We start from the raw sequence: 12,148 nt of genomic DNA on the forward strand, positions 1-12,148 counted from the left end.
CTTTACCAGTTTCTTTTACTTGAAAACATTTGTTACCATCACTGTTCAAAAATTTAAATCCTTTGCTATTTCATTGTGAATCTTGTCAATTATCAAAGCACCATCGTGTTTCTTATCCTTCTCATTTATATCAAGCATCCAAACCATTCATAGTGATGTGTGGGGGCCTTCTCGGGTTACTAACGTGACTGGAACTAGGTGGTTCATCACTTTCATTGATGACCATACTAGAGTGTGTTGGGTATATCATTTGAGAGAAAAATCTAAGGCTGCAAGAGTGTTTAAAGAGTTTTATGCCATGATTGAAAACCAGTTTCAAACCCGGATTCAAGTATTTAGAACCGACAATGGAAAAGAATTCTTTTAACTCTATTATTGGTGATTTATTTGAAAGAAAGGGTATTTTCCATCAGTCCACTTGCTTCGATACCCCACGACAAAATGGGATAGCTGAGAGAAAAAACTGCCATTTACTTGAGGTTGCTAGGGTAATAATGTTTACTATGGGGGTTCCTAAATATCTATGGGGTGAGACTGTTCTTACAGCTTCATACTTGATCAACAGAATGCCAACTAGGGTGTTGAAATTTGAGACACCCTTAAATAGCTTGCTGTCAGTTTTTTCCTATATTAGGATCTTCACCTCACTACCTCTTAAAGTGTTTGGATGCACTGCTTTTGTACATGTTCATACATGGGACCGTTCAAAACTTGATCCTAGGGCTGAAAAATGCGTGTTTGTTGGGTACTCTCCTAAACTGAAAGGGTATAAATGTTATAACCTCACCTAGAAAAAAATTCTTTGCGAGTGTGGATGTGACCTTTTTTTGAGACTCAACCCTATTTGACCAAAAATACTCTTCAGGGGGAGAGTAATGAGAGGGAAGATCATTTTTGGGAAGTGTTGGGCTCTTTACCATTGCCGAGTGTTTCACCAAACTCTACCTCTATTTCAACCTCTCCAAAGCCTATTGAGTCCAACATTATAGACTACACTTTAGGGGGAGAACCACTTCAAACCCAACCTCAATCTGAGCTCCGTGTTTACTCTCGAATAAGGAAGGATCAAAATAAACAGCCCCAACCTACTACCTGCCAAGAAAATTCTCCGCATAAAGGCAACTTGAATGAAACAAGTATTTCTGTCTCTAATCCATCTTTAATTTCTGAAACCAGCAATGACGAGAGCCTTTCTCATGACGTTGATATTCCTATTGCACTTAGGAAGGGTACTCGCTCTTGTACCATGCATCCTATTGCTAAATATGTGTCATACCATAGATTATCTCCAAATTATAGAGCTTTTATCACTAATCTCTCTAGTGTTTCAATTCCTAGAACTATACAGAAGGCCTTGAATCATACTGAGTGGAAGGCAGCTGTTATGGAAGAGGTAAGGGCTCTTAATAAGAACAAAACTTGGGAGATTGTTGGAAGACCGTAGGCTGCAAATGGGTGTTCACGGTAAAATATAAGGGTGGTGGTAATATTGAGAGATACAAGGTGAGACTCGTAGCTAAAGGCTTCACCTAAACATATGGAATAGATTACCAAGAAACCTTTACCTCGGTGGCAAAGGTGAATTCCATACTGTTGTCTCTTGCTGCAAGCTTGAGTTGGCCATTGCAGCCGTTTGATGTAAAGAATGCGTTCTTAAATGGTGAGCTAGAGGAAGAAGTGTTTATGAATCTACCACCAGGATTTGAAAATGATTATGGAGCTGGAAAGGTGTGTAAATTGAAGAAATCGCTATATGGTTTGAAACAATCACCCAAAACATGGTTTGATCGATTCACTAAAGCTATCAAGGGTCATGGATATCGTCAAAGTCAGGCTGATCACACTCTTTTCTACAAAAATTCAAGTGATAGTAAGATAGCCATACTTATTGTTTACATGGATGACATAATCTTGACCGGAGATAATAAAAGAGAATTGAAGGATTTGAAGTCTTTTCTTGCGAAGGAATTTGAGATAAAAGATCTTGGAGCTTTGAAATACTTCCTAGGAATGGAATTTGCCAGATCCAAGAGAGGAATATTTGTCTCTCTAAAGGAAGTATGTGTTGGATTTACTTATGGAGACAGGTTTACTTGGCTGCAAACCGGTGGAAACACCTATGGAGCCCAATTTAAAGTTGCAGGCAGCAAGTGCAGAAAAAGTGAACTGATAGCAATTCCAAAGGCTGGTTGGAAGACTCGTTTATCTTTCACACACTCAGCCAGATATTACCTTGCAGTGAGTGTAGTAAGTCAATTTGTGCACTCACCAGGAGAAGAACACTTTGAGTTAGTCTACCGGATTCTCAAATGCCTAAAGGGATCACCTAGAAGAGGTTTGTTATTTGAAAACCACGGCCATCTAAGTATTGAAGCCTATACCGATGCTGATTGGCACGTAGTGTGACGGATAGAAGGTCTAATTCAGGTTACTGTACTTATGTTGATGGTAACTTGATTACTTGGAGGAGCAAGAAGCAAACTGTTTCGTAGCAAGTATTGAAGAAGCTGAGTCTAGAGCAGTTGCTCATGGAATTTGTGAACATTTGCGGTTGAAAAGATTACTTGAAGATCTTAAAATCTCAAGTTCGATATTCAGGGAAAAAAAAAAAAAATCTCAAGTTCGATGCCTATGAAGCTTTACTGTGATAATACAGCTGCAATCAACATAGCTCACAATCCTGTCCAACATGATAGAACTAAGCATGTGGAAGTTGATCTACATTTTATTAAGGAGAAATTGGAAGGAGTGATATGTATGCCCTATATTCCTACAGGAAAGCAGGTAGCAGATATCCTCACTTAAGGATTACCGAAGGGGAAATTTGACAATCTTACATGCAAGTTGGGAATGGAAGATATTTTTCGAGCCAGCTTGAAGGGAGTGTGGAAAGATCTAGGCTGAATTGTTAGGAAATTAGTTAGGGAGGATTTTTAGGAATTATCCATGGTTAGATAGTTGACTTTTTTAATTTTACTAATTATAGGAATTATGATCTGTATATATCTTTTCCTTAGATAGAATTTGTAATACACTTCTATATATATAGGCCTTTAAACTAACATATGTGATATTGAAAAAAGAATATCAGAATTTATTCTTTTTCACCTCTGTGTTCATATACATATGAAGATCCTTAGCCCTGTATGGTGTCCAGGGATCCTATTCCCAGTAAAACAATGATATTAGAGATCTCTTTGGACCTTTTTTTTCCCTTGGGCAAGATAAAAAATATTATTAATAAAACAATATAGTACAAAGCTATAAGCAAAGGCATGCCTTTGGTAAACATCAGTCAGAGACCAAAACGAAAAACTAGAGGATCAAAGCTGCGAGAGCCAAAACATAAAAGATTACAAAGAGCTGTAAGATATCTTTTTGAACTTCGAAAGTCAGAGACTCATTTAAGGTTCACTCTGAGCCATTGAGATTGATCTTGGGCATTATTCTGCACTCTAGGGCAATGATTTCAATCCTTCATGCTTAAGGATTGATCCTCAACTCTTCAACAAGAAAATGACTAAAGTGATGGACATACATAACCAGACTGACCAACTGGCTTGCCCATTCACAATGCATTCTTGGTCATGGAATTTTCCAATATAAAGATTGCTTATCCTAACAGAGGTTAGATGGAAAATTGAGCTTAATGAAAGAAATCATTCAAAGAGCCAATTCATGTCATCTTATGATTTTATTAATTATTTGGATTGCATTCTCTTTTTAAGTTCACGTGCATATTCTTCTCTGGTTTATTTTTCAGGCATTGGCAATGATACCTTAACTCAAGAAGTTGCTGCCAGCAGGAGTGCTTTCATTGATTGGGATGCACTGTTTAAGGGTTTTCATAATTCCGAAGAGCACGACAGCAGCACTGTTTTTGCTTGCAAAATGTTTGAGTTGTGGCTCAAAGATGTAAGTACTTCATCTCAAATCGCATGGGATGGTTGATGCATTATATGGTACTGGCTTAAGCTTTTCTTTTTTCCCATCTTTTCTTTATTTGAGCATCATTTTTCCAAATTTTGTGATATTCTTTTAAAACCAGCAAAGTTAAATACCATATTTTCATTAAAAATTCTTATCCAGAAGATTTGGATTCCCCCCTCCCCCCCCACACACACACACAATCAATTATTTTATGCTAATTTTTAAGATATATGTTTTAGCTGATGGATCGATACTTCATGTTGAATGAGATTCTTGAAACTACAGGTAATATCAGAATTGTCAAGAATAAATTGGAATTGTGATTACTGCCATTAGCATTCCACCTTTTGATGAATGCTCACCTCGTTTTATGTATTCACAAAATCCCTTGGAAGCTAAAGCTGGAGAAAAGATTAAGGTTTTTACCCTTTAAATGGGAAATGTGGAAAGAGATTATGGATGTTGCACCATGTTAATGTTTGTTAAATTATGGTTAGTGTGGTCCGCAACACAGAATTAAACAATTGTATGCATCCTAGAGGATAATTGCACAAACATAAAAAGGAACCATAGCTTAACACCAGGTTAACATACAGGGTTCTTCTTTTATTATTATTATGTTTTATATGTTTCATACCTATGATCAATACTACAAAAAGATGTGGAGATAGATGGTGATGTTATAAGTGGGATTGGAGATGGGTTTCGAAAACAGAGGTGAGGAGAGGGAGGTTTTCTATTTCGTGTGCTTTGTCTATGGAGGATGGGTTTTGTTGGATGTTTTCTAGTGTGTATCGTCCAGTTAAGGATGGGGATAGGTACATTTTGTCGGAAGAGTTGGGGTAGTGAAGGATCAATGGGGTTTTCCGTGGAGTGTGGGGGGTGGGGGAGATTTCGATGTTGTTAGATCCCCTATAGAGAGATCAACAGGAGGAAGATGGTCATCGGCTATGGAGCAGTTTTCTGAGTTCATTGACAGTTACCACCCACATGATCTACCGCTGGAGGGAGCTAAGTTTACATAAGGGAGTGGTAGAGAGGCTCCTACATTGTCGCGATTGGATCGTTTCCTTCTCTCGGGAGGCTAGGAAGAGAAGTTTCCGGACATGGTATAGGAAGCTTTGGCTAGACCGACATTTGATCATATTCCTGTGGTTTTAGACTGTGGGGGATTGAGGACGAGGAGTACTCCTTTCCGTTTTAAGAATATGTGGTTACGGGCTGAGGATTTCCAGGGATGTGTGAAGAAGAAGTGTTGAAGGCGCTAAGGAATTGTAATGGTTACGGGGACAAAGCTCCGGGGTCGGATGGTTTTACTATGAGATTCCTCCTGGAGAGTTGGGCGGTGGTTAGTGGAGAGGTGATGGCTACATTTCACACCTTTCATATTCAGGGGAGGTTTGAGAGTTCCTTGAATGCATCGTTCATTACACTTATTCCAAAGAAGGGGGGAGCTTCGGATGTTAAGGACTTTAGACCTATTAGTTTGTTGGGCTGTATTTATAAATTAATAGCTAAAGTTCTAACATTATGATTGAGGGATGTTCTGGATGATATCATTTTGGAATCTCAAAACACCTTTATAGGTGGGCGTCAGATTCTTGACTCAGCTCTTATCGCTAGTGAATATGTGGATACGAGGTTGAGGAGTGGCGTCCCAGGGGTTCTTTGTAAGCTAGATGTTGAGAAAGCTTATGATCATGTGAGCTGGAAGTTCTTGCTGTACTTGATGGAGAGAATGGGTTTTGGGGATAAGTGGAGGAGTTGGATTGAGGCTTGCATATCTTCAGCCAGATTTTCAGTGTTGGTTAATGGGTCTCCGACTGGTTTTTTGGTAGCTCGCGAGGTTTGCACCAGGGGGATATCCGTTGTCTCCTTGGTAAGTGGTTGTGGAGATTTGGAGTGGAACGTCGTTGTGGAGGAGGGTTATTTTGTGTCGGCTTGGGGAAGAAACACACCCCCCCCCCCGGGGGGGGGGGGGGGGGGGGGGGGGGTGTTCGTGTTTGGAAATCCATTAGGAAAGGATGGAATGAGTTCTCCAAACACATCAGATTCAGAGATCAAGATGGTAGGGATGTGAGTTTTTTGGAGGATCTTTGGGGTGGTGATTATACACTTGCTTATTCATTCCCCAGATTGTTTAGGATTGCTGTTGATAGGCATGTCTTGGTCGCTGATTGCTATCGGCTTGATAGCGGGAGGTTGACTTGGGATGTGTGGTTTGTGCGAGCATTTCAGAATTGGGAGTTGGACGATATTTGCGGGTTATTAGATCGTTTATATCGGCTTGAGATCCGTGGCGGAGATAGAGATTCACTTGTTTAGGTGCCTTCTTCGTGGGGAATGTTTGAAGTGAGATCTTTTTTTCGATGCCTCTCAAATACTACAAGGATTACGTTTCTGTGGAAAACAGTGTGGAGATCTAAGGTCCCGCTTAGAGTGGCGTTTTTTACTTGGACAGTGGTGTAGGGCAAGATCTTGACGCTTGATAATTTGAGGAGGCAAAGACAAATCACAGTTAACTGGTGTTGTATGTGTAAGTGCAATGGGGAATCGGTCAATCATCTTCTTATGCATTGTCCAGTGGCATTGGATTGCTGGTGTCTTTTGCTTGGAATGTTTGGGATTTCGTGGGTTATGCCTCGATCTACGAGAGGATTGATGGAGGCTTGGAGAGGGTGCTATGTGGGAGGCCATGCTCGTGGGTTTTGGAGGATGGCGCCCTTGTGTTTATGGTGGTGTTTGTGGAGGGAGCAGAATAATAGGTCTTTTGAAGGAAAGGAATCCTTAATTGATGTTCTTAAGTCAGCTTTATTTCATCCTTATGTTTGTGGGGTTCGTGTAGGCTTTGTTCCTCCCCGGAGGAGATGATTGATTTATTTCTTCTTTGGGACCATAGGATCCCTTTGTTGTCATTGGGACATGTTCCCCTTTTAAACGTTTTTGAATGAATTTGCTTAACTATCAAAAAAAAAAAAAAAAGGATTGGAGCCGAGTGGACAAATGGAGGAAAGCTAGTGGTATCCTTTGTGACAAACAAATACCAAATAAATTAAAAGGAAAATTCGATATAATGGTTAGTAGACCAACAATATTGAATTGAGTGAAGTGTTGGGAATTTTGAAAGGCACAAATACAATGCATTTATGTAGCGGAAATGAGGATGCTATGTTGGATAATAGGAATCATTAGAATATATAAGATAAATAATGAACGTGTGAGGGGAACATTAGGTATAGCAATTATAAATTATAAAATTTGGGAAAGTGGACTTACATGTTATGTTCATATTCAATGTAGACCCGATGATGCACCTTTCAAGTGTGGAAGCATTGTTTGCTTATAAAGGGTAGGATGATGATGATGATGATGAAGTAGCTTGACAAATATTTCCTCTGGTATAGATTCTAGTCTAAGATGTAGACCATCCTCCATCCTATCAGAGACCAACAAAATTATTGATTTTGGTGGGCATCTTTGTAAGAAATCATTATTTTCAGGAAATTAATTACACAGATGGAACAACTCTGGAGTAGATGTTGTATCAAGTCGAATGAATCTTTTTACAACTTCACTTCCTGCACTATATAGAGTGGTGAGTCAACAAGTGAATCATCTCAGTAGTGTAGTTTTTCACTAGAAAATTTTGGAGTATCAGATCAGTGTTCAGACGTTGCCAGGAGTCCCCTAAAACAGATAAGGAAAACCAAAATATTGGTATCCATATCATAATAGAAACGCAAAATCAACCTCAAGCACCATGACTTCAATCTTTAGATGGCTTTATTTCATCAATCCGTGAGGCTGGCAATAAACACCTCCCTCCGCACCAAATGTGTGTCTGTGTAATTTTCACTCTCTCTCTCTCTCTCTCTCTATATATATATATATAAATTATATATATGAGTATATATTTCTTTCTATTTCTCTGGTTTCTTCTTTTTTTCGTTTTCCCCCCTTCCTAGTGAATTTCTTCTTTGCAGCTTACTTCCACACAATTTCTTTCTTTGAATGTTGTCCTGTTTTAATACATGAAGTTTGTGGACTGCATCTGGTTTATAAGTTTGTTTTTCCTTTCTATAATGCAGTGCGGAAAGGAGTTTCCTAATGATGGCATTGTATGTGAGAGCGTACGCGAGTGCCTTTGAGAGCAATGCAACTTTGGGCCTTTCCGCAAGTACCTTGAAGAGCCTGCTAACTCTGAAGAGCCTGGTAACACTGAAGATGCTAAATGATTCCACAATCCTCCCAGTCCAGTTTGAGGTTGAGTGCAAACTTTCAGTATGGTATGTGATACAATACCCTTTCTATAGCACAGAGAATGAGTTAATATTTGCTAGGCTACACTATGACATAATCATTTTATGTCTTACTAGTTTCTTCACTCAAAAGGTTAAGTTCATTATACAATTGGAATGAAATATATTTTTGTAAAGATCCTCCATAATTTAAAGGAAGAAATCTTTCTATGGATTCCTGAGAACAAGGATCTAGCTAGAGATTTTTGTTGGTAGAAGTGCTCAAAAGCACTTGATCGACCTTAAGTTAGCCTAGTTTGTACAATGGCTACATGAATTGTTTCGTATATGCAAGTTTAATCCAGTATGAGAGTATGCAGTTTTTAGGAGACCTAGATGCATTATTGGCTTGCTTCTTGCAAAGTGCATTAATTTTTGCATAGTTTAATTTTTTCCAATACTTGTATAGAATATTTATTTCATAAATGATTTTGTTCAATCATGCTCTTGCCTATGGTAGCTAGTCTTATTTCTCATCTGTTTGAGGTTAATATGTTGCTACTTATCTTTAGTTGCCTTCGGTATTTTTCTAGGTCATGTATTTTGAAAATTCATATCATCAGGGCTTAAGCTGGACGTGGGCCTTGAGTCAAAATAATTCAGTTTGGGTTTAATTGTGGTAGTGAGCATTTTAAATTTGGCCTTTTAGTAGTTATAAATTAGTGTCGCAAAATTGAGGTTTTAGGGTCTTTCAGAGTAAATACTAAAAGATATCAAGCAGCATATCTCTATGTACTTAGAAATTCAAAAAGTCAAAACATTTTTGAGTCTTTTGAAGGTATTTTATGCTACGCTGACGGATAAATATCAATATATATATATATATATATATATGCAAAACACGGATTCATGAATAAAATACATTTTATTTTGATGGATTATGCAATCTATATCTATGTATATTCTTTTGGTAATTTGAAATTTATAGTGTCTTTCTATTTAATAAAATGTGTATGCAATTCTGTTTTCAGGTCTTCAAGCAATGGCAGCCGCATCTTGAGCAACTGAATGGATGAATATTTTCTCTTCAAGCAATGTTTAACAAGTCGTCAAATTTTATTTATACAGAGAAAGACCTTCTGCTGCAAATTTCTTTTTCTATGCATATAAATTTGGGTTGTGGAATGCTAGGGCAGTATAGAGCAATTAATTATGTGATAGTTTCTTATGTGGTTCTATTGACGATCAATTCTGTTTGAGCATCTATTGCGAGACCTCATTTGGAGAGTTTTATAACAAGTGGAGAGCCTGACGTGGTGTAAGCCACTCCAATTTGTGGGGCCCACATCATAATCTCCACTCAATGCTCCATATTCATAATTGCACTTGAGAAATTAGTCGATTTAGTCAATTTTTCTCTGCCTAATCTATGGCTGTCGATGTGGATATGCTACATTAAATCATTAAATAAGTCAAAAGCAAAGAAACCTGCAATGAAATCCCCTCGACCTCTTCCATACTAGCCCATTCCATGACAGGGCTACATCCCAACTACGATGACCTTCATCTTGATCATCTTCCCCAAAGAGCTAGTTGTGTACGTCCCGTGAGGACCTGTAGGTGGACCCCATCAACTTTAATCCTCTCATTGTGTCTGAACTTCGACTTCAAATGCTTAATCTGCAAAACCCTTTTGTGATCAAAGCTGAAACAGTCTCGGATCGTCATTTACTTTGTAATGTAAGGAAATTTCTTTGCTTTTGCCTCCGAAGTAAGCTTTTGTGGTGTAGAGTTTGTTTCCGTACACATTCTCTTATGATAACCATAATTTGGGGGCTATTTCGGATTTTTTGCTCTGGCTTTGGAGTAAGCTTTTCTGGGATGAGGAGGGTCATTTCGTATGGCGATGTAGAATCCGGATTGGGTGCACTAACACAACATGGTTGAACCTATTGCAGACATCAACTGAACTTACCGACAATGGATAACAACGGCGATCACTGAAATGGCCGGCGCGACGGACTATTCTTATTGGCGACGACAATAATGTGCCTGGCGACAACGACGGCGTTGAATTAGCAGTGCACGATCATTTTATTTTTCTTTATTTATTTCTTGCCAACTGGAATGCCAGGTAGATTTTGCCAAAGGAGTGGCGAACCTCCTTGGTGGCGAAGGTGGGCCACAATCTATGCCATAATAACATATTCAACCCTAGGCAATAATAAATTAAAACGAGGCATGATTTAATTAATTAAAAAGAGCCATTTTCTTTGGGTAATAATTTAAATATTTTTAAAGAGTTGTACTCGTTGAATTTTTTTTTTTTTTTTTTTTTTTTTTTTCCCTCTTTGGAATCTCTATAAATACCACATTCAAATTCACTCAATTTTTTTCCTCATATAATTAATATAATGTGTTTTTTAAATTTTTTGAGAAAATATGTATAATATATTTTTATTTTATTCATAAAAATATGTCTACATGATAACAAATACAGCGGTTGTATTTTTCTCTATTGTTGGGAATATGTTTGATGTCAAAGACTATTTTTACTCTTATGCAATATTAAAATTACATCTTATTCTATTAGCAGTTGGGAATATAGTGGCTATGAATATAGCTGTTGGTAATAATACATATAAACAATTCAAAAAAAACTTTTTCTAAAAAAAATTATTTAATTTTTTTAATAAATACATTAAAAAATAATAAAGTAAATAACAAAAGAGTGTATTGCACACAATGGTATATGTTTATGTATAATTGACATGGCCATTCATTCGAAAAGTGGATAGGATTAAAAAGTGTTGAAATATGCACATTTCAACCCTTGATCTTGGATATTTAGGACCTTAATCTTTCTTTATTTTCCCGTTTTGGTCCTAATTTGTGTTTTTGTCAATTTCAGGTCAATAAGGTTCAAACGGACTAAAATCGGTTCATTGAAGCCTTTATAGAGTTAAGCAAGTGCATCGAGAAAAATCCAGAAAAATGCTAAGAAAGGGGCCTACAATTGATCGCACCTGGACCTATGATCGATCGCAACCAAGCTATGATCGTTCGTAGGCCACATCAGCAGATAAGGATGCCAACTTAGCAGGATCTTTCGTAAGCTCCTTACGATCGATTGCAATGCCACGTCAGCGAAAAGATCAAAGTGGATAAGTTCAATGGCAACTCATCACGATCGATCATAAGTTACTTACGATCGATTGCACCTGAATCACGATCGATCATGAATTATCCTAACAGTCTGTTTTATTCCCGGTTTTGCTTGGATCTCACTTACCAAATGACTATGGGATTGCATCATTTTGGGGCTTATTTCTGACTTGTTTTGGGCTCCAAGGGTCATCTATAAAAGGGGGATTGAATAATTTTGTAAAGAAAAGTTTCATTTTGGGGTTTCAAGCAAATAAGAAGAGGAAAAAGATGAAGCTATGTTTGGGGATTGCTCTTGAAAGCTCCATAACCACATCTACCTCCTCCATAATTGGCTAAACTTCTCCTTAAGGCTTGGATGAGCCCTAAGCTTATAATCTAAACCCTTGTCTTTCATTTTTTTTGGAGATTTATATATTGTGATTTGTGCTACGGTCTTGTGTATATCAAAACTTGGTTGTACCAAGGTGTTTATGATTAATTATTCCTATTAATTCTTTATGTTGGTTGCATGTTGTCTTATGTGATTAATTGAGGATTATGCTCTACACTAGATGCTTTTTGTAATTGTGTTTAGTGATGGTCATGCATGGTTTTTATTGGATACATTTGTTAATTAATTTGATAGGTTATGCTTAAGCTTGATGGGTTGTACTACATGGTCGTCGTCCTACCATAAGCTTAAGAGTGTGCATTAAGGCGAGGGCTAAGTTTTACATTTATAAAAGCCACTACTACCTTCACTAAAAATATAGTTAGGGTGAGTAGGGATCGTCCCAAGGGATTGGAGTCGAATTTGGTTGTGGAATCACAAT

At 37.7% G+C, this 12,148-nt stretch overlaps 1 protein-coding gene across 4 annotated transcripts in view; it reads left to right on the top strand.

Moving 5' to 3' along the window:
* Positions 1-9,594, top strand: part of LOC132267258 (uncharacterized) — a 62,858-nt gene extending 53,264 nt beyond the window's left edge. For all 4 annotated transcript variants that reach the window (XR_009468954.1, XR_009468953.1, XM_059768378.1 and 1 more), the window contains 3 exons: positions 3,764-3,915; positions 8,019-8,216; positions 9,200-9,594. Coding sequence is in view for 2 of the 4 variants with exons in the window: in XM_059768378.1 (XP_059624361.1) it covers positions 3,764-3,915; positions 8,019-8,078 (212 nt within the window). In the remaining 2 variants the exon portion in view is untranslated. The remainder of the gene's footprint in view (positions 1-3,763; positions 3,916-8,018; positions 8,217-9,199) is intronic.
* The last annotated feature ends 2,554 nt before the right edge of the window (positions 9,595-12,148 follow it).

Source organism: Cornus florida, unplaced genomic scaffold, assembly GCF_030987335.1.
Source record: "Cornus florida cultivar Cherokee Brave unplaced genomic scaffold, ASM3098733v1 CherokeeBrave_3.0.0_Hap2_Chr07, whole genome shotgun sequence".
Classification (NCBI taxonomy): Eukaryota; Viridiplantae; Streptophyta; class Magnoliopsida; order Cornales; family Cornaceae; genus Cornus; species Cornus florida.